At 37.1% G+C, this 23,725-nt stretch overlaps 1 protein-coding gene across 9 annotated transcripts; it reads left to right on the forward strand.

The window, feature by feature from the left end:
• Nucleotides 1-749: 749 nt before the first annotated feature.
• LOC133534178 (serine-arginine protein 55) lies at nt 750-23,725 on the forward strand. Of its 9 annotated transcripts, none has more exons than XM_061873270.1 (11): nt 750-1,014; nt 1,679-1,806; nt 2,310-2,380; nt 3,366-3,509; nt 6,161-6,242; nt 7,964-8,037; nt 9,723-9,905; nt 13,373-13,456; nt 21,515-21,649; nt 22,003-22,026; nt 22,380-23,725. In XM_061873270.1, the coding sequence occupies exons 2-11, from the start codon at nt 1,681-1,683 to the stop codon at nt 22,612-22,614; spliced, it is 1,158 nt and encodes a 385-aa protein (XP_061729254.1). In that variant the 5' UTR covers nt 750-1,014; nt 1,679-1,680; the 3' UTR covers nt 22,615-23,725. The 9 variants fall into 9 exon arrangements, 8 of the variants coding, with proteins under 8 accessions (XP_061729254.1, XP_061729248.1, XP_061729279.1 ...); XM_061873264.1 differs by having other exon boundaries at nt 923-1,091; XM_061873295.1 differs by having other exon boundaries at nt 923-1,091; nt 3,366-3,479.

Genomic DNA, 23,725 nt, shown 5'->3' on the forward strand with positions numbered 1-23,725 from the left:
AGAAAAAAAAACGATATACGTTTTGTTTTTTGAGCAAGTTACCAGTAAAAACTGTAGAAAGTAAGGATTTGTTCGGTATTTAAATCAAACTTTTTGATTTAACTTTCGCATGTTTTTTGTTTACACGTTTTAAACAAAAACTACTTTTTCTCGAAACTGCCATCGTGTGGGTTGGTTCCTGTTTGCAGAAGTACGTCCAACTGACGTTTAGTTAAAGCGACAATCGACCAATCAGAGCTCGGCAAATTGTCAGTAGCAAAGAATATATAGTTGGGTTGGTCAAACCAATTTGTCAGTAAATAAGAACAAAAACAACTATACTCATCCTTTTCTTTTGGATGCTAGTACTAGTGTAAGACAAAGATAGTATGACTCCCTCTGTCTATGTTTGAAATGAGATAGCCCTTTGACAAACTATAAGTAATACTCACGTCAGTAGCATCTAATAGTAACATTACGGAAGGTGGAGGTAAGGAAATAAATCTCCATGTACCAAAAAGTGTCATCAAAAAACCTTAAATAGGTGGCGCTACAATACCTAGAATACTTGAACAAAAAAATCAAATCATAGACAGCGCACTTCACTCCGTCAATAGAGCCTAGGTTCTTAGCTACTCTAGCGCTACTCTGGAGAGATTTGGAACTATTATTTATAGCTGACAGCTGGACACTTTTGCAACAGTTCTACCATAAGAGATGTTACTCCTCTTAATTCCACACTCCATAAGTAACATGGCGCTATCGTACCCATTCCGTTGTACGTAGATTAACAGCCGTGGCCCCGGCTCGGCTCGCCACTCGCACGCGAACGTAAAGCGCTATGACTAGTGAGTATTATATTCTTTGGCTATGACACAAATACTATAACTTCCACGCCGCGCACCTGGCAACACAGCCATCGTGCCATCCCCAGCATTCCCCACCCCCATTCATTCATTCATTTCCGGTTACGCGAAGCGACACGTGCTAGTGGAGTGCTACTTATAAAATAAATAGTGCTTTATTGTGATTAAAGTGAGTAAATACCATATTATTTGCAGTGCATTGAAAGTAGGTACTGCTTGCGTAGAAGTGTTTCAGCATTTCCACATGTAAGTTCATAATTTCGGCTATTGAAATATTTGCCAGGCTAGGCCACGCGCCGCCATATTGTATGAGTTGGTGATTTTGTATCATGAACTCGTAATATTGATCGTTTGCTTTGCATTGAATTGAATACTTCACCTCATGGTTTACCGCTATCTAATGTATATTTGTGATCTGGTCTGCAAAGAATAGAAGTTTTTATTCTGGAATTTCATGAAGATTGGACGTTTTGATTGAAAAGAAATCCGAGCACTCGATAAGCAAATTGCTGCGTATATCTGTTGCAAATTGTACATACTTAAAACAACGCTTCTTAAGCTGAGCGTTAACAGCATACAGTTTGGCTTAACTTTTATACAGTTAATTATTTCCTTCCTGAAGTGTAACTAGACACGCCGATTACCAAAAAATATATGGAATAGGTTTATTATGTAGCCGATATCTAGTTAGGGCCAAGAGGTATTTTTACGTATTGCGTGGGGTTGTCCTAATATTCCGTACGAATTGATTTTGTAGACGCGTGGCTTGACGCGGCTGTTAGGTTATCTATTGGTCAACAATTATTTGAACATATTGTTTCATCCCTTTTCAGAAATGGTGGGGTCAAGGGTTTACGTCGGCGGTCTGCCGTTCGGTGTCAGGGACAGAGACTTGGAGAAGTTTTTCAAGGGATTTGGGAGGATCAGGGACATACTTATCAAAAATGGTTATGGTTTTGTGGTAAGTGTTGATAAACTATGAGGTTATCTGACTGTTGATTGGAGTTCATAAAAAAATATGCAATAATAACATTGATAGTGCTCTATCGTATCACAGGAATTAAGGTTATCAACTTATCAGATTGGGCAACAAAATACAATTTTCATTTGTTTCAATTTGTGCAATAGGCAAGCACAATACACTATATAGGAAGGGATGCTAGAATCTTATAGCCATTCAGGGCATCGCAAACGTCTACGGGGTGATTGTTGTGTTTTAATGTAAGTCCACTTGCTTATCAAGCACATCTGTAACCAACGCTAATGTCTAGCAACTGGTTTTTTAAGAACCAACACTGACACACACACACACACACACACACACAGAGCGACGAAAACACTTTACTTTTTATTGTCCTATGTTGACTGTTATTTAAATTTATCTCAAGAACGGCCCCCCTTTACTATACTCTAACTGCTTGATGGTGTATAAATGTCTAACATATTTTTTGCTCTACTTCACAGGAATTTGAAGATTACAGAGATGCAGATGATGCTGTCTATGAACTCAATGGCAAGGATTTACTAGGAGAAAGGTAATTATTAGAATTGTGCTATAGGAAAAACTTAATACCTACTCATGTTTAGAAGTTTATAAGTATTATTTAGTCAAATGAAAACGATATTGTCAGACCAAGCTAACTCTGCACGGCATTTGCAATGACAAAGACAAAATGTCATCATCAATAACAAGTTTCAAAAAAAATATGGCATTTATAATGACACTCTTCACTTTGTTCTGTTCAAGTCAGCTTAGACACTATATATTATATATGTATGTTATTATTGTGAAAATGAACTATTTTCCCTTATATGTGATTTGTCAATATTCAGAACAGAAGAAATACTTTTATTTTGCCATATTTGTTTATTTATAATGTAATTATTAATTTGATATTTTGTAATTAATTTTCTTTATCAGCCGGCTCCACTAGTGCAAGATTTGGATGGAGAACTGATATTTGATTGTAGTTCTTGTATGGAAGTCTGAAGACTGTATGCTATGAATGGTGGTTAAAAATGTTAATTTTTCATTTTAAAGTTCTTATTTAGATTATAAATAAATGTAATTATTTGGCTCACACTCTTAATGCTTTTGCTGGAAAGGACTAAATGTTGGATTTGATTGTGAGTCTAGTTTAACATATGCAGTATGTGTGATGAATATAGAGGGTTTTCTAAATAACATTTATTATTAAAAATGGCTATTTTTCTTCAGATAGAAATAAATAGTCACTTATGTAACATATCCATAATAGAATCATCACAATGTGATGTGAGAAGGTTATTTCCTGTTGGGTGAGTGTTGCGAGTCGGCGGATGTGCATGCGTGCGGACGGCCAGGTGACGATCGGCTGAGCGGGCGGGGGATGACTGCTAACATGACGGATGCCCCCAGGGTGGTGGTGGAGCCGGCGCGAGGCATCGACCGCAGCGCTGATCGGTACCGACGGGACCGGCACTCCGAGCGCGACCGCGGGCGCGGCTCGCGGTACGAGTGAGTGTCCCCTGTTGTTGTAGGGTGACGGTGGAGCGCGCGCGAGGCATGCCGCGCGGCTCGGACCGCTGGCGCAGCCGCGACCAGCCGCCGCCGCGCCGCGCGCCGCCGCCCCCGCACCCGCCGCGTCGGGACGCGTCTGTATTACACGCACGAAAGAACCAAGAGTAGATACATTTATTTATCTTTGCACGTGAGCGTATGCCTTGTATACTAGCGCTCTATGTTGCGAGACACCTGAAAATTTGTACCTTGCGAAATATCCATCATCCTCCAAGTAGATTTAACCTGTTTACTAACTAAGTTACATCTCCTTTTTTGTTTTTTTTGAAGCTACAAATACAGTAAGATGGAAAATATAGATTAACAAAGGCTTGGTAAATAATAAATGAACAATGAGTCTTCACTGTACATATATATACTCCAGGCTTATTGTTGCCTATCAAATAAAGTCACCAACATTCTTGTAATAAAAATTGGTAATTAAAGTAAAACATAAACAGAATCTTGGGTGAACTTGTTTGAATGTAGTCAACCTCATAACCAGGGGTCGGACAAAAAGTGCGAATGACGTCAAACCACTTATAGGATGATTTCAAATAGTATTTTTGATTTTCATAAACAATTATCACGTATCATTTATCAATCTCTTTATTGACCTCTTTATTAAACGATATCGCCACTTGAAATGAGTAAGTACGTTTTTGACTGACACATTGTCAATCAGATGAACAGTCAGCGTCAAATACTTCGTAGCAGTCAAAGTGGCCAAATAGTTCGGTACACCATACTAAATATATGGTGTACCGAACTATTTGGCTACTTTGACTGCTACGAAGTATTTGACGCTGAATGAACAATAAATTGACTTCGTTATTGTTTAGCTATTGTATCCTCACGATTATATTTAGCTAAAATTTATATTTACTAATATATAAGAAAACGCTCTAAAATGTCATCTTTACTCGAATATTGTGACAATTTTCCGTTTTTGGAGGTACGTGACAAACACGTATACTGCTAATCTTACCTACTGTTCCCACTTTTGACTATTAAACCTATTTATCTGAGGATCCCACAGACTTGTTCTAACTAATTTCAAATAATTATACCTTATGATAACAAGTTTCGTGAAATTTATTTTATTCACTACATCACCCTACCACCTGTATTATTAATTCCATGGATTTATTTACGATTATTTTGTTACTTCATAAATACTACTTTGTTACTACATGTCACAAACTCAAACATCATCCTGTGTGCAAGATTAAGTACGTCATTTTTACGTCATCCGCACTTTTTGTCCGACCCCTGCTCATAACAAATGCACAATCAATCAGCATCAAATAGTAGCAGCGAAAGTAGAGATTATACCGTATCCGAACATGTTACTTTATTACCCTATTACTATTGGAGTAGTTGTGTTACGACATATACAGGGATCTCAGTTGCTAATATCTGAAGCTGACTGTACAAGGCAATCTCACTGTAATATGCAATTATGAATAAGTCTATCACTGCTTGGAACTAATATATTTTGAAAAGAAACAACTTTCTGATATTAAACAATTTTAAAACTTAAAATAATTACATGTTACATGTTACCAATTTTTACGAGAATTCAATAACATTCTTTTCAATGACAATTTATTAGAAAATTGTCTCTTCATTTTATTTTGCGAGTTTATGGCAAACCATAATCTATTTTTTCTAATTCTTACTTATTGGCGTCTATGAATATTATGAATAATGCATTCTAAATTTTCATAATTGAATGTGATTTGCAATATTTCACAAATTCATGGTATGAGGAAATTATTAGAATTTCATATTCAAAAGCATGTTTATTGTTCCCGAGTCCTTATGAAAAACCGCTTAATCTGATCTTGAATTTTATATGACTTTTTAGTTAAACTAGATAACATTTATTAGTGTGGCATAAATAAATTGTAATAATAGAGTAGAAGAAATCGCAAGTTTTTTTGTTAAATATATTATGATATGGTTGGTCCAAAGGAACCTAATAGAGTTAATTCGTAATTATAGCTGCAACTCTTAAATAACAAAGAATATCGTATTTTGCAGCTTTATATTTAGAACATTCCTGTGAGTAAAACGTCTTTTCCTAAAGTTAATATCTATTTTTCAAGAAACTTAATTTGAGTTCATGCAGTAACAACAGAGCAAAAATTAACTCTTTCAGTGCCCAGTGACATCATGATCATTATTATTATTTAAAAGTAAATAAATCTCCTGACTCAAAAACTTGAAAATAGACTATGGCAAAATGAAGAAACCCTGGTGCTACTGCTATGCCAGAATTCTAGCAAGGAATGTAGTGCGAACTCAATAATTTATTTTAATAATGGCCATCTACAACTATACAAGTACAGGCCTTCATAAGATCAAATAAAAATGTTAATTGACATAATTACCCTAGTATCTCAATAGGCGGGTCCACACAGAACGAGCCGCCTCGGTCGGTGTAGACTGGCCTCGGCCGCATTGCCTCGGGTGAAGGCACGTCTTCACCGATCGAGCTGCTTCGCGCGGCAATTTCCTCGCGAGACGGCTCGTTCTGCGATATCAGTTTGAGGTCAAACAAACCAAACTACGAAAAAGCTGAGACTAATATGCAATACACATATCAACCTACTTTCCTTATTTTAAATTTTTGAACTGGCAATACAATCTTTCTTGAGTTCTAATAATGATTATAACAATAATATTCATAGGTATAAATCTTATCAGGCAGATAATTTATGTACAGAAAAAACAACAATTTCATATGATTTTTTGTTGCTGTTTAAAACAGTGACAATTACAGATATGGGCCGCCAACGAGGACGGAGTACCGGCTTGTCGTCGAAAATCTGTCTAGCCGCATTAGCTGGCAGGTAAGCACCTCCCGCCGGGACAAGATTGGGCCATCATCATCCCATCACCTCTCACCCAGGGTCTGGACTCATGGCGCTTGAGGGTCACCAACACGAGGGCAGGGCGACTTACCTCTTCCACACGGTTAAACTACCCACTTAATCGAGCACGGGACTGCAGGACATGCAATGGTTCAGGATCATGGGACGAGGCAAATTGGAGGCGCAGGATAACCAATTGATGATCATTGATGGACTGACGATTGATATACACTCTTTGTTGGAAGACAGCATGACGGAACATAACTGATGGAGCAAACACCATATTGTAGCTGTTCAAGAAAAGCAGCCATAGAGCATCCTATTTTAAAAAGTGCAACCAAAGATGACAATCACATAGTGAAGGAAGACGACGAAGTCAGGATCTCAAGACCAATGGACCACAATCTTCATTCGAAAACTCACTTTATTTATTTATTTAACAAAAAGCAGCATTGCAATAAGAATTCAAAATAGTTGTAAAGTAGTAGTTATTAACTTGTTTGTTATTTCATATCTTGATTTAATTTCAAATAGGGACAGAACTAGCATTTTAAATTTGAATCAAAATATCTGTCCTCTATAATTTTAACTTTACATCATACAAACTTACGAGCTTATAGATAATTTTTAAAAACAACAGAAGGTGGCGTTTCGTGCCCTGAGCCCTCGATGTAGTGCTGTGTGAGATGTGGTCTGAGGCGATGTTAGAGGGATCGGTCCGGAGCCCTCCGCCGGAGCCCAAGTCCCGCCGCCGCCGCCCGGAGCGCTGGAGCCCGCGGGTCCGCCCAGGTAAACAAGACCCAGGGGGCACACACAAAGGAGCCGCTCTCGTTATGTGCATACTCCCATTTTAAATCATTTTATACCTTCATTATTATAATTTAAGTTTACATTTCGACAAATTAGCGCCGCATCTGCAACAAAATTATATCGATTGATGTGGACGATCATTTGAAATAATCATGTTAATTTCCGAAATTACTCTTGCTTAATCGAACAAGTTTTCGTATTTGGGTCTCCCTTTAAGGTGTAATTGTTTATGTAATCGGAGCTTAGAGAGAAAACCTGTGGATGCAGAAGAAGCCTGGACTCTTGGACGGAATTTCACTCACCAGACAGGACCAAAGGACCTTAAGGACATTTCGCGTCTATTGCTGAATGGATGGAGCAATGCAAACCTGTTGTATCATGGAAAGATCGCCGAGTTGCGGACCACGACGAGATAATACCTATCTCAACGGATTGGAGATAAGAGAAATAATTAGAAAAAATAAGAGACTATTATTATTAAATAAAATACATATTCCACCAAGGCTGCACTTATAATGATGGAAAGATGGTTGAAACCTCTGACACGGACCCTCCAAACATTTAACAATTTACCAAATGGTAGCCAAATACGAAAACATTGTTGCGGCCGTATTTCTATTATTTTCATTTTTATTCATCTTTATTTAATATCACATTAAGAAAATATAAGGATATTAGGCTGCTGTCTTGATTATATATGCTTTTCCCAAAGTTAGCATTACCACAAAGTAAATAATGATATCTTGGTGTGTTTATGATGACATCTTTTTTTTAATACCATCTTTCGGGGCTGAAATCCTTGATGCAAATTTTAATCTGATGCCAACCTTTGGAAAAGTTCTATCACACTTGTTTGAAGTCTTCAATTAATATATTAACTTGATCGCCAGGACCTGAAGGATTACATGCGTCAAGCTGGAGAAGTAACTTATGCTGACGCGCACAAGCAACACAGAAATGAGGGGTAAGTGTTTAGGGTTCCTTAGCCAAAATGTTACCCTCATAGTTTCATCAAAATTTAAAAATTTATTCTGCAAGTAGGCCTCAGGGGCTCTTTTACAAGTCAATACAACATTAGTAACATTAAAAATACATAACAACATTTATAAATACAACAGCCAATACCTGGGTAAACATTACATTATAATAATCTTAAAATAAATAATTACTACAATACAATAGAGATGTATAGTCTCTATGGTTAAAAATACATTAAATCTGGAGATGTAAAAGGTCCCCAATGTCAGAATACTAATAAGATTTGGAGGTGTAAAGTCTCCAAGTGTCGAAATAAAATGTATAGTAAATAAATCGCGTCTGGACTGTTAAGCTAGCAGTCTCATAAATCATGTCCATCTATCCGTCCGTTAGTATGTCTCATCCATTTAACTTTGAAAATTAAAACTTGTGTGATAAAACAGATTAAGGGGGGTCCCTAACGCCAATGACCTTCAATCTGAATCCCTTAAGTTTTCTAATGTTTTTTGTAGCTTATTATATTACCAAAATTTGGCATCAAAGTTGAACAATTTTAGGCCAAAAAACTGGTTAACTTTTGAGTTAATTAGTTTAAAATTAAAATGTGTAGATTTCGTACATACATGTAAAATCCTTCGCAGCAATAGTAACGAAAAAAGTGTATTTTCAGAAAAAAAGTGTTCATACCTTTCAGTCTGAAATGCCATATAATTATTTACAACCAATATATAATTAGCCTTAAGACTTTAAATAATCTTTCGTCATAGAGGAGTTCCATTCTGGTCTCCATGAGCAGTTCCATTTCATCAAATAGCACTATTTAAATGCTAATGCTGTTTTTAAATAAAAACTAAAAAATCGCTATAATATTTGAAGAGTTCCCTCGATTTCTCATGGATCCTATTATCAGAACTCGAGCTTGACAAAAATGTGACTTTAAAACCTAACTTGCTTAACAAACATAACGAAGAATGACACTTTTATTTAATATAAATGCTTGGTAAAATCACGATATGTATGCCTTCATTTGAGGAGTTCTTTCGATTACTCATGTATCCCATCATTAGAACTGGGTATTGCCAAAAAACGGGACCAATCTGCATGTATATTTTCAATAAGAAAATAATTTTCATAATCGGTCGAAAAATAATGGAGAAATGGAGTAACAAATTTTTAAACATTAAATTTTTAATCATACAACCGAATTGAGAGATAAGGGGAAGGGACATACTCCTTCACTCCATGCATGTAATTGTAACTATATGTTGAATGTTTTTTCACCAAATATCATGATTATACTTTTACTTTGGGGTTATATTACTAAAGGTATTTATTTTATGTTTAAATAGTAATGGCATTATATCCCTGACACTATCAACAACGAATATGGAGGAAATCTCGGGAAGTTACAGGATACATTATCATTAAGAGGTGTACCTAATTGTTTAATTTCGTGCTAGATGATTATTGCTGTCAAGTATGTAATGGTGTAAAAAACATAGTCTGTGATGCGTTAACGTATAACACTCAAAATATTTATTAATGATGAAACTATACATTTTACCATCTTTCGGGGCTGAAAACCTTGATGCTAATACATATCTGAGACTGCCGCCGCTCCCGGATACCCAAATCAGACACGACAGCATTCTAACAGTGTTCGTTTCTCAGCGTGGTGGAGTTCGCGACGCACTCTGATATGCGCGCCGCCATCGAGAAGCTGGACAACACTGAGCTGAATGGGCGCCGCATCCGACTGGTGGAGGACCGGCGTTCTTCGCGGCGCCGCACGCGCTCGTCGTCCAGCCGCAGTCGCAGCCGCTCGCGCGCGCGCCGCAGCCGAAGCCGCTCCAGGTAACGCAAACCCTACGACGCATTCCCTCCCACATGTGGGACGCCATCGAGAAGCTATGGCAGTTAACACACTGCGTCCGGTGCTGCGGTTTTTACTTTTAGGCCAAGCAACAAGAAGGTATAGAGGGAAATGCTTGGGTGGGACACAATTTTTGACACCATATCCGTAACTTTGTGTGGACTAGTTAAGATTTCTGGTTACATAAACATTTCAATCATTAAATAGGCGGGTCCACACAGAGCGAGCATACGTGCGAGCCGATTTCCTCGCGCACAAAACGGTGTGGACTCGGCCGAGGCGGCGCGCGCGCTTTCCTCGCCCGAGTGCCCCGCTACAGTGGCCGTTTTCTACGCGAGGAAATTGCCTCGCGCGTATGCTCGCTCTGTGTGGACCCGCCTAATCAGGTCAGTACCTCGCATTTTTTACATTAAAGGAATAAAAGTTTCGCTTCCGGCAGGACTTGAATCCGTAACCTCCACAATCCGTGCGTTGCTCTTAATTAATTGAGCTACGGGAGCCTACCAGAACCTCGCAAATCTTTCCATTCCTTCCCTTACGTATGTATGATACACGCCTTTGGGTCGGCGTAAAGCTATATCTAACGAAGACGATTACATCTTTTAATGGCATCATATTTTTAGACAATCTGTCTCAATAACCGTCCAGTCGTCCCCAAACAAATCGCAGGACTGTTGCGAGCTTATTGAGCGTGTCTAACGCTCAATATTGTCATGGAACATACTTAAAGCAAACCTTATCATTATCATACATTGTAATAGGAACGTAATTGTAGAGAAAATTTGTAAAAGTTGGCAGGTAGTACTGGTGGTAGCAACCCCTAAATATTGATCAAAAATTCTTAAATGAATTACTAGTTATTATTTTACTAAATCGGATGAAATTGAGGTGAGAATAGAAAAAATTAAAACTGCTTTTTGAATCGCCTAATAACAGTCATAGGCTCCGCATGCGGCGCTCATGCAGTGCGGGCCGCAGGGTATGCCACACGGAGCTCTGTAGTACCGTACGGATTTTTGTGCATAAACGCGGTTCATCGTCCACTGCTAAGGTCCGACCGAGAACGCTTTTTTTGTCTCGGCCGAGACCGAGACCGAGATTCAATCGGATTCTCGGCCGAGACCGAGAATTTATGAAAAAGAAAAAAAAAAGACAAATTTTGCACTAAAAATGCTTTTATAATCGAAATTCGACGATTTAACAGAAAAAAGTTATCATAATCAATTCGTAGCGCTATTAAATAATACTTTTAGGGTTCCGTAGCCAAAATGGCAAGCTTAGAACCCTTATAGTTTAGTCATGACCTTATGTCTGTCGGTCTATGCGTATGTCACAGCCAGTTTACTCAAAAACTATACGATATATTTTATAACCAAATTTGGAACATAGGTGTAGATGTATTATGTATGTCGCTTCTTAGTTAAAAAAAAAATCGTTAAATATATTTTCAAATATATACTCCATATAAATGTAAATAAAAGTTAAAAAAAAAACATGTGGCTCATCATTAGATAGGTCTTTAAAAATACATAAAGGTTGCTAAAAACGTTTTTTTGATTAAGTAAATACTTTTGGAACCGGGAGCGCTAAACCATTTAAAAATATTTGAATAATAAAGCTTAATAAGCAAATGTTTCAGGAAAATTATTTTGAATATTGTTGGTTAAGCCATTTAGAGTAATAAAAAGTTGATCTTCTTATTAAAACGACGAAAGTGCCACTAACGTACGCTCTTTTGCGTGTACGGCTTTTTTGTTATGTATGAAGGTACGGAACCTTTCATTATGCGTGGTCCGACACGCACTTGGCCGGTTTTTTCAGTACAGATGTGCACAAAAAGAGGTACAATAACAATAATCAAACTAAAGAGTTCTATATTGTAACCCAAAAAATCCGCCACAGGTGTCGTTTTGTATTTACCTACTGCTTTGCTTTTTCCCGTTAACACAAATATATTTAGTATCAAAATATCCAGTGTCATCCACTCACAACAAGTTCAAGTAATTGGCTTAAAATGTGGGTACGAAACCACGTGGGTACGAAATCAAAATCACAAAAAACGTCACACCAACCGGGCGGTGCAACCAACGGGTGGCTTAGGCCCCGGCGCTCGTGCGCGGAAAATTCAAATTCACCAATGATAACTCATTGCCTAGTCTCGGTCTCGGCAGGAATCTCGGCCCATTTTGGCTGAGAGCCGAGACCGAGACCTCGGCTCGATTTTTGGCCGAGAATGCCGAGACCGAGATCTCGGTCGGACCTTATCCACTGCAACTCCGGACGTAGATACAGAAGATATTTCGCAACGAAATGCAGTGGCAGATAACCGCCTATAGAGCAAGATCCCAGAGCCGCCAGACCTTACTTATTTTCTCATGAATAAAATGTATGGGATAATATAGTGTTAGTATGTACTTTTAATGTCTGCATACTTGCCCGACGGCCATTTGTCCGGTACAAGGTGCTAGTTAGGTAGAAATATTACTACAGCTTTAAAGCGTCTGGTAATAGTTATCGCCGGCGGAAATGGTTTGGAAATGTTGATTATCAACATTTAACAATGTTTTCTAAAACATAGATAAAAATCAGCCATGACAATATTGAAAAAAGTTAGTAATATTTTTAACAACCTTTAGCACCTTGTACCGGACAAATGGCCGTCGGGCCAGTATATCAAGTATGCAGACATTAAAAGTACATACTGACACTATATTATCCCATACATTTTATTCATGAGAAAATAAGTAAGGTCTGGCGGCTCTGGGATCTTGGACTACTATGGGCGGATGGAGTTAAATGGGCGCCACCACGAGTCACGACGACCGGCGAGTATAGATCGTGTCATTCACGACGACGCGTGCCTTGACTCGTATTGTCATGTTAGGTTACTCGTACGTCAGGTGTAATTTGACAAATCTGCGCGTCATCGTGGATGACACGAACTATAGTTTAGATGTATAGTCGAAGACCGGGTCGTTTTACAACAATCTAAGGCGGTTATCACACTGCCGCCGCGTATCGTTGCATGAAAGGTAAAATAATTCAATTTAATCGTGGTAGACCCGTTTATGTCGGTAATTTAAATATGTGTACAAAACGCGAGAGTTGAAAGTGTTGTACTGAAATATTTTTTTCTACTCGTCGACTGTAATGGTTGAATTAGTAGGTACTCGACTGAAAAGCTCTCTATTATATCACGATTGTATAAAATACTATAATAGATGACGCATAATGTCTCTAAGGGCTGCCACAAATTTATTGGGAAATTTAAATGCTGTACATATAATAAGGATAGATCGCGATTTATTACATGATGATACTATATTTTTACCATCTTTCGGGGCAGAAGAGCCTTGTTGATAACTTACCTCTGATTATACCTCTGATAACCCCCACCCGTGCTGATTTTCCCTTCGATTTCCTGTGCTCTAAGTAATGCACGTTGCAGGGCCGGCCGCAGCCGTTCGCGCTCCAAGTCCAAGGGCAAGAGCAAGAGCCCTGCTGCAAAGTCCCGTTCTAGATCCCGTTCCAAGTGAGTATCTAGTGTCTTGAAGTTCTTATTTAGCACAATTAGCCTCATGTATGTTTTTTTTTATTATCTTTATTTATGTCGGTTTAACACCGGAAAAAATAAAAATACTTTTATAAATCTTCTCATTAAAAAATATATAAAATGTTGAAAAATTTTGAGCGGTTGAAACGCTCATAATTTTTGGCGCGAATTCTACAGAGCTGATGACTTCCGACTTCGGATCGTTTTCCGACAACTGACGTTTGTTATTACTAATGTTGTTCGTGTATTTCAGCTTCTCGACATTAATGATTAGTTGCATTATTTTTAAATACCATGGATAAAGCTAAAAACCATTCTATAGGCATTATCTATTGCAAAAACATACATATAGCGCTCAATATTTTTTCTAATAAAAAATAATTGGAAGTATACAAGAGTAAACCGATTTTGTTTGTAGATTTAAATCGATTTGGTAACGATTGACTTCTTACCTTTGGGACTGGGTCATAAGACTCATAAGCTTCGGAAGTAAGTAGTAGGTATGAAGCCTGTATATCACTTATATTCATAAATCTAAAGTTTTTGATTTAACTATGAATTTATACACAATGTAGAACCGCATATTCTTTACTCAAACCTTTGCACAAAACTTTTTAAAAATAAACTTTTTAAATTGTATACCATAGACAATTTGCCGGTTCTTAAGGCCCGTCCAGATACACAATTTCAATCACCAATTTTAGATTTATGATAACATTCAAGCGCTCAAATAAAATAAAAATGCTTCCAAACACGCTTAATAATGCGTTATAGGAGACCTAAATGTCGAAATCTATATCATACTCTGGCACTCAAAATTTAAAAACTGTAGGCAAGAGTTGACTTGTGATTAAAGATTATTTTTGATCTCAAAAGAAATGTACATTTCACTTAATGAGTTACTAGCAGATTAACAGAATTAATTAATGCATGTATATGAATTAATTCTATGTTAATTTGCTAGTTTGCGCTCGTGAGCGACAATTTGATTCTATTTACAATTAATTTGATTACACAATATTAAATTCCTAAGTTAAGTAACAATAACATAACAACTTCCCACAGAAAATTTGAATTTCTTGCGTTTTTCTACTAACAAGTTGGGTGTGTTTCAGTATATTTTCAATGTTCTTATTTAAAAGATCTTTTAAGATGTCAATTTGTTTGGCTGATAAGCTCTGTTGTTGGCACTGTTAGCGGGTCTTCTTTGCCTATTGGCGGGAATGCGAAAATTAAAAAAAGCTAAATCATAAACGGAGACCGGGAGGAGAGGAAAATACTTGGATGTATTGTTTCGGAATTGTAATTATTCTTCTTCTTGTTGTGCCATGTCATCATCTGACGTCGGCGACCATCTCTCGGAACTTATTTCTATCTTTTGCTATTCTGCTCAGGTTGGCAGCGTCCTTAATATGAGTCCAGCTTTTAATGTTATCCATCCAGGCTAGCTTCCTTCTTCCTCTACTTCTTTTACCCTCTATTTTGCCTTCTATTATTTTCCTTAGAATTACATATTTATTGTTACAATATATATGTCCAAAGTATGAGATCTTTCTTTTCTTTACTGTTTCCAAAAGTTCCAATTTTTTCTTCATTCTTTGCAAAACTTCTACATTGGTTATTCGATCTCTCCATGATATTTTTAGCATTCTTCGGTAGAGCCACATTTCAAAAGCGTTTATTTTTGCCTCGATGGTTCGGTTTATGGTCCAGCCTTCGACACCATACATAAATACAGATAACACGTAACATTTAACCATTCTCCATCTGAGTTTCAGGTTTATATCTTTGTTGGTGAATAGCTTGTTCATTTTCATGAATGTACTTCTTGCTATCTCTATTCTTGTACGTATCTCTTTCCGTGGGTCCCATTTTTCATTAAGAGAGCTTCCTAAATACTTGTAATGTTTGACTCTTTCAAGTGGCTTGCCGTTGATAGACAGCGTGGTCGATTCCACCGCGTTCTTGCTCATTATCATGTACTTGGTCTTTGCTATGTTCATTTTTAGACCGTAATCTTCCACGACAGTATTTAAGCGGTTTAAAAGTTGTTGGAGGTCTTGTAGGGAGTGAGCTAAGATAACGGTATCATCGGCGTATCGGAGGTTATTTATCACTGTACCGTTTACTCTGATACCAGTTTCAGTTTGTAATTATTAAGAATAAGTTAACAGAACTTTTACTGGTGATAGACATCTACAATAATACATGTATCGACAAATCTGCAATAATGCAAATACATCCGTAATTTCGTGTTACCAACTGCAAACTAGTGTGTAGCTGGCGATAAAACTTTTGAACTTCGTGTTTTGTATGTAAGTACGTACAAATTTAAATAATAACAGTATTGAAACTCAACCAAGTGTTTTAGATAAAAATTAGTCTACAATAACCGATACCGTTTTTATTGATAAATCGCGACTAAAATACATTTTTATACCAGATTTCTTTCTAAACGACCTGTCTGGCCTAGTGGGTAGTGACCCTGCCAATGAAGCCGATAGTCCCGGGTTCAAATCCTAGTAAGGGCATTTATTTGTGTGATGAGCATGGATATTTGTTCCTGACAAGGAAAGGTACCCAACTGTCCGGTTCCGATTTGATTTATATTTACACCGTGTCCAATAAGTTCGAATACAGTTATGATCCTTAATGAAATAAATGTACGCGTAGTTTATGTTATGAAAATTATATTAAATGAAAGCCACATTTATATACAATATTTACAACAAATGTTTTGGAATTACTCCACCTTTAACTTTTTTTACAAGTTTCAAACGTTTCTCAAAAGAGTCACAAGCGGCACGCACCGCATCCATCGGCATATCGTCCCAAATTTGCACGATAACCTTTTTAAAATGGCTCAGGTTTGCGACTTTATAATTATTTAGCTTCGAGAGCATGTATGACCATACGAAATAATCTAGTACGTTTAAATCTGGAGAACTTGGTGGCCATTCATTTTTCGGCAAAAAATCGGTCAAATTAGCCTTGCACCAAGCTTGAACAGCGTTTGCCGTATGCGACGGAGCTCCGTCTTGTTGGAAAACATAATAATCGTCTCCAAACATATTTTTTAAATTTGGGGCAACATTTTTCTCCAAAACCTCCGATTTATAGTATGCCGCATTGATTTTAACGCCTTTATCAATAAAAACTAGAGGCAGTTTGCCCCTCTTACAAAGAGCACCCCAAACCATCACTGATGGTGAGCTCTGGAACCTAGGCACATTCTTTTCATACTCTGGAATGTCTTCTATCCGTGCTGCCCACAACCGGTCGTTCTGGGCGTTATGAGGCTGCTCTAACACAGAGTTTCTCGTCCGAGAAAACAAATTCGTCACCTGCGTGCCAAGAAAGTATGGTGCTACATCTTTCTACTCTCTTTTTCTTGGTTGCATCTGAAATGCCATGTACTTTTCGTTTTTTATAAGCATGACATCCAAGATCTTTTTTCAATATATTATGTACAGATCCCCTGGAAATTTTCAGATCAGCAGCTAATTTTCTAATAGAACGGTGTTTTTTTCCGCCGAATTCGCTCTCTTATAGCCTTTACCACTTTTTCAGTTCTAGCTGAGCGGGGCCGACCGGATCTTTTCCTGTCCTCTGTAGAAGAGATCTCTTTATACCTTTTTATAGTAGTATAAACCAGATTCCGTTTAATTCCATGGGGTTGTAACGCCTTGAATATAGCACATGGCCTGTCGCCTTTAAGGAATTTTCTAATAATTTCTTCACGAACGTACTTCATCGTGTATTGAAGCCAAACTAAAAATACGTGACTTATGAAATTATAGTACTATGTTTATGTCAATATACTTTTTAAATTTTATAGCCAGCGATCCGTATGTCTATACAGCAAGTGCTAAAAGTTTGTATTCAAACTTATTGGACACGGTGTATATATGTTATAGAGTAGTCTAAAATAACGGACACGTATTTTTTTTTAGCTGCCCAAACTCAACCTATTGGGAGAAATTGTCCTCCAAACTACTAAAAAGTTACTAAATCTTCTAACTCCTATAGAAAGTGATGCTCAAGCAATTTGCTAGTTAATGGCTTGTTTGAGAATATGTTTGAGAGCAGGAAAAAATAATGTACACGTGTTTTGTTCTATCTGCTTAAACTCAAGTTTTCCTAAAAAAACACCCGTCTTTATGTGTAACTATAGTGATAAGATATTATAAAACTTCGAATGTCGATTTTTTTAGGAAAAAATGAGTTTTAGCCGATATAACAAAACACGTGCTCATTATTTTTTGCTGCTTTCAAACATATACTCAAACCAGCCATTAACTAGCAAGTTGCTTGAGCATCACTTTCTATAGGAGTTAGAAGATTTAGTAACTTTTTAGTACTTTGGAGGACAATTTCTCCCAATAGGTTGAGTTTGGGCAGCTAAAAAAAAATACGTGTCCGTTATTTTAGACTACTATATAACATATATAAATATAAATCAAATCGGAACCGGACAGTTGGGTACCTTTCCTTGTGAGTCGTGGGTGTTTTTTATGTATTTAAGTATTTATAAATATTTATATATTAGATATATCGTTGTCTAAGTACCCTCAACACAAGCCTTATTGAGCTTACTGTGGGACTTAGTCGATTTGTGTAATAATGTCCTATAATATTTATTTATTAAATCGGTGCGACGTAAAACAAAACAACAAATCTGTCTGAACTGTGAAGTCATGTGACGTTTCGACCAATGGCATTGCGTTTCGCTCATTAGAATTTCGCGCGCAATTTGTGTACTTTTTATTTATTATTTTAAGCAATTAAATGATAATTTTATAACGGAAATGCATTTGTAACATGCTATAAAGGTAACAATCATCCGAATAAAAATTATTTGGTTCAAATTGAAACTTCATGCATGAGGCTAATTGATGTAGATAATTCGTAACTTCGTGCAGATTATAAAAAGCTTAAGACGAATCATGCTTGAAAACTCTTGCCTGCTTTAATAAATGTTAAAGCTTATGAGAGAGTCACCTCCGTATAGTCACGGGCGTAATAGTTTTTTTTTAGTTTCATTATGCCCATGGTCATATTGGGTATAATGTTTCTTTTTCAAATAGGTATAAATGAGTTTTACTTTAAAAATACTGATGTTTATAATTTTTTTGTGTATGTTTATAAATACTTAATATAATTAATTTAATAGCAGTTTAAAATATTTTTACACAACATTCAATAGGGAATATTACGCGAAACTCTGCGTAGGGGGCGTCACTACCACTATCCATCCCAATCTGAGGGTCTACCGCGAAACATGAAAATCGAAATTTCGTAATCTAACCTCTATCACCTTGCATATTCGAGCGATGAAGAGGCAGATAACTAAATTTCGATTTCGCGTTTCCCGGTAGGCCCTATGTAAACAAACCGCCGTGATGCATCAATGTCATATTTAATTATCTGTGAAAATTTGTCAAAAAACAGTTTAAGGCACAGTATGTATAAGTTAATCTATGGTTTATGAAAGGTGCTAGTGCTGCACTCTGGCGGCAGAACATTGCAGTAATACTCCCTATTGTGGCTGGATGCCTGATGGGTCTGTGCATTAGATCCCTAACCTATCAAAAAATGACAAAATGGCGGACGAATGTTTAAAATGTTTTAGCTTCAAAAGTAGTTTTTTCTTCGCTAGAGTAATGAAAAACAGTAAAACTCCGGGGGTAAGAATATGCAAACCTGGGCCTTTAATTCCCTCGTTTCCAAATATCTCACTTACCCCCCTCGTTGCACAACGTACTATTATTATCATCAGGGCCCGTACTTGTGATATATGTATTTTCATGCCGTTGACGCAAAAATGACGTATTTTAACATACAGGGAGTTACTACAAATTTAGATAACTTACCTATTGACGGGTATCAAAATAAATACTTGATACGTGAATAAAAGCTTGTTACGCTGTTAAAAACCAAAAGTATGTATTATTTCATAAATTAATAATCTATTATTTATTTGTGTGACAATAAAATGAAAGTCAGTTAGACGTTTCTATACTGATTGTCAAGTATATGTATCAGTTAACTAAAGAGGTTGACAAATGATTAATTATTACGAAAATACTAATAGGGACCGTGCGCGTTGGAGGGTCTGCTATCTTGTGGCCTGAATCGGAACCATAAACATGTACATTTACACGTCACGTGTATTTTTTGCATAGTAGGTTCTGCCATCTTGTGGGCTACATCGGAACAATAAACATCACATTTACGCCTCGCGCCAAAAATCTGACGGCTCTTGTGCTGCCTCCTACAGTTCATGCACGCTCCCTATTGGAATCAACTCTATGTAGCGTGACGTCATTTTTCTGTCAACGGCATGAAATGTACGGGCTCTGATTATCATCATCCCCACTTGAGCAATAATATGCATTTTCTACCTTTCCATTTTATTTATTTGGTCACATTGGTCGCTTGCATGGATATATATCCAGATTTATATAAATCTTAAATATAACTTTGCAGCGATTTTGATAGCCCAGCCTGTGCAAGTGTTAAGTAAACGTCATAGTTACATAGATTATTGACGTTTAATAAAACACTTTCACTGTCTGGGCTGTCAAAATTGGTGTCCTGACCCTACTTGCTGGCTGAGGATTCGTTTTAAACAGACAACTTTGGGAGTTCATTTAATTGAATCCGAAGCCAACAAGTAGCCTGCAGCCGAGTCATACCTAGTTTTTCTCAAAAATGGTGCAAGAAATATACATAATATATGTATATTTCTACAAGAACGTTCCTTCTGTAAAATTATTTATATTAATTTTACAGAAGGAACGTTCTTACGTTTATATTTCCACTGAAAAACGTAAAAACAATTGAAAAAATGTTCTTTGCTGCCTTTTTTTTATTTTATTTTTTTATTAAGAAATAGAAATTTATTTTTCTGCCGAAAATACGCCAAATATTCGTGGTACCAACATTATAATAATAAGTACTGATCATCTGTTTGGCTGTTTAATGGACCGTATGCCTTCATTTGATATGGCCATTTCAACTTTTTTTAAAGTTTGGAACTCTACTAATAATGGAATTTATAAATTTGCATTTAATTTTTACTTGTTGCATATATGCAACATAGCAGTCCCGAAATCGAGACTGCATTGTTTTTGCAAGCTTTTATTTAGTTTCACCTGTCCCGTTGTCTGTCGGTCTGTAATCAAATCTTGCAAGTTAAATTTGATCCACTTCCCGGTTTCCGATTGAGCTGAAAATTTGCATACATATGTAAGTCGGGTGACTATGCACTATTATGGTACCATCGAGCTGATCTGATGATGGAGACAGGAGGTGGCCATAGTAACTCTGTGATAGAACAACGCAACCTAATTATGTTTGGGGTTTTTAGAATTGGCTCGATGACTAATATGCCTGTGGAAATAAAAGTACAGTTAGCGATAAAAGCTTGTATCGAAAATGGAATTTTTGCCAAAAACTTTTTTATTCACTTTTTAATTTTTGACTGACCATAACCTCTACGCAACCTATTTTTTAATCGGAAAAATCATCTTTGCCGTCCATTTTTGAGAAAAATATCTTATAATTTATTGCATTGCATGGCCCTTATTGAATTAACCTAGTATTCATTTGGCTAGGTGTGTTATTACTTGCGCTGAGCAAAATTTAAAAACGTAAGTACTTTGCGTACTTCTGTATCTTTACTTCAGTTTAGAATCCTGTGGTTTGGTAGCTGTAAGTTCCATTTAACTGTATTTCTAATATGTAGTATGTATCTGATACTCAGTAGTTATTTTTGCATATCGTTATCTGGGATATACATTAGTGTCAACATTTGGTCAGAGTTTAAATGATTTCCAAGCTTTTGATAAGTCGGATCCACGTTGTGCAGGATTATATGGAAATAAGTTTCACACTGGAGCAGTCAGGCTGGCCAGGGCTTGGCAAGCATGTAAACATGTTCCAAAACTGTCACACTGTGACTGTAGAATACATAGTTAACCGTAGCAGTAGACCTAAACTAAACCCCTACTATTGCGCGATGGCATCGCTTAGGGATCGCAGCCGCTCGAAGTCGCGCTCGGGCTCGCCGCGCCGCGCCGACCGCCGCTCCGGCTCGCGCGGCTCCGACCGCAAGTCCGAGGACCGCAACGGGCACCGCTCCAAGTCCAGGTCGCCCGCCAAATCCAAGTGAGTCCCGGTGTGCTTTCAATACCGCTGACGGTTGTGTTTTACTGAAATTACTATTCTAACAGTAGATTTTTTTGAGTTGGACAGTAAACGCCAACGGCTGACATTTATTTATTTTCATACACATGTACACTTTAGATTGTGATTTTAGTTAATTTCTGTAATTCTAAGGTTCAAACCTGCCTGCCTGCCTAGAGTAATTATTTCAGTGATGTGTCAACATAGTCGTCAGCATTATTAAAATAAATTTTATTGGTTTTAATAAATCCAAATTATTTATTACATTAGGAACCACTTTATTGATAGCACAATTTGATAATTTAACTCGTTCCGTGTTTTCCTGCATCTCGAAGAAAAACCGAGGCGAAGCCAGCAAGGTGAGCCGTTGTATTGCTTGGTTAATTATCGCTTGGTTTTTATTTGTACCTTTAAAATTACATATATATATATATATATATTATTTACCCTGCATTTTTATATTTATGTTCTGGTAACAATTTGTTAAGTGTAGAGGTATATTATTTTTAGTGTGCTGTAGGTAAACTGTTTCCTGTTATTTATAGTTATTAAATAGTTACGTATTTACTTAGTATAGTTAAAATTAATTTTCCTGTTAGGTTTCGCGTGCTAGATTTCACATTTTTACTATTACAGAGCCTGTTACTTATATTGGTTTCGTATTCCTGATTAATCTATCTCTGACTGATAAAATATATTCTCTCATCCACAGGGAAAGATCTCGATCCCGCAGCAAGGAGGCGGGTTCTCCCAAGAGAGAAGAGCGCGAGGAGCGTCGCGTAAGCAAGTCTCGGTCGCGGTCCCGCTCTCGCTCCCGGTCCGCGTCGCGCGGCCGTTCCCGCTCCCGCTCCGGCGACCGCTCTGCGTCTCGCTCCCGCTCGCGCTCACGCTCGCCGCGCCAGAACGGCGACGCGCCCGACGACCGATCTCCGCGCTCCGGCGATTAGACATAGACATATTGTAAGATCATCTTTAGTGCTATACTGACTTGATTATGTTGTGTTATTAAGGTCTCAAATACCTATATATGGGTTTTCGAATGCGATAGCGTTAATAGCCCTATATATAATACATCCTTCTCGCACTTACTTATTTGTTTGATAAATTGGTAGTATAATTCGTCTAGAGGGCTGTATGCTTTTATGTTTTCCCCAAGTGTAAATCATTTTTGACTCGGGTTTAATTTTAGCAGGTTCGGTATAGTATTTTAGATACTAATTTTAAGCTATTTTATAGTTGTGATTTAATTCACCCAAAGTAAGACCGCTCACACATGGCATTGTATTGCCAAGTTCTTTTTCAGTAATCATCATAAAAATTGTTGCTTATTCGAAACAAATGCTATATATCGAACCTCTTTTACTACGCGGTTGAGTGGAACCTTAGTTATTCACAGTAGAGTTTAAAAATAATGTGTAGTTTTCGGTCAAGTGTAGAGGTAGAAACAAATTGTCTACCAAATATATGAAACTCAAATACCAATTTTCTCTTGCTCGTCATTATTATATTACAGCAGAAATTAGTCTTAGCATAAACTTTTAATTTATACTATCGTCACTATTCTGATATTTAGTTTCTACTTTTTGGGCTAGTGAACAATTGTATACATATTAATGTTGCGTTATTTGACGAGACAAAAGACACTATCAATTTATTTCTGTGAAAATGAATTAGCACTACACTTTCGTGCATTATAAACGTACAATAATATTATTGTTAAATGAGTATTGTGTAAGGGAATTTTAATTATAATTTGTAACAGGTTTTGACACGGCTTCAAAGTACATTGTTACCTGACCGACAGGTAGGCAATCTGAGGCAATTCTATTCGATAGGCTTATATAGTATTTTGTAAATATCTAATTTTATTACTAGCTAGAGTGAGATTCCACCGTACGTTTATGCACCTATGTGTTTCAATCTTGTTATATTTCGTGTATAAGTTGATGTGGAAACGTATCTGAAAATCTGTGTCATACGTTGTCCTAGCTAGAAAGGAGCAAATGGGTTCAAAAGTTTGTGGGATCTCCGACTATTAAGAATAAATTACAATACGAA

This window comes from Cydia pomonella, chromosome 2 (genome assembly GCF_033807575.1).
Source record: "Cydia pomonella isolate Wapato2018A chromosome 2, ilCydPomo1, whole genome shotgun sequence".
Classification (NCBI taxonomy): domain Eukaryota; kingdom Metazoa; phylum Arthropoda; class Insecta; order Lepidoptera; family Tortricidae; genus Cydia; species Cydia pomonella.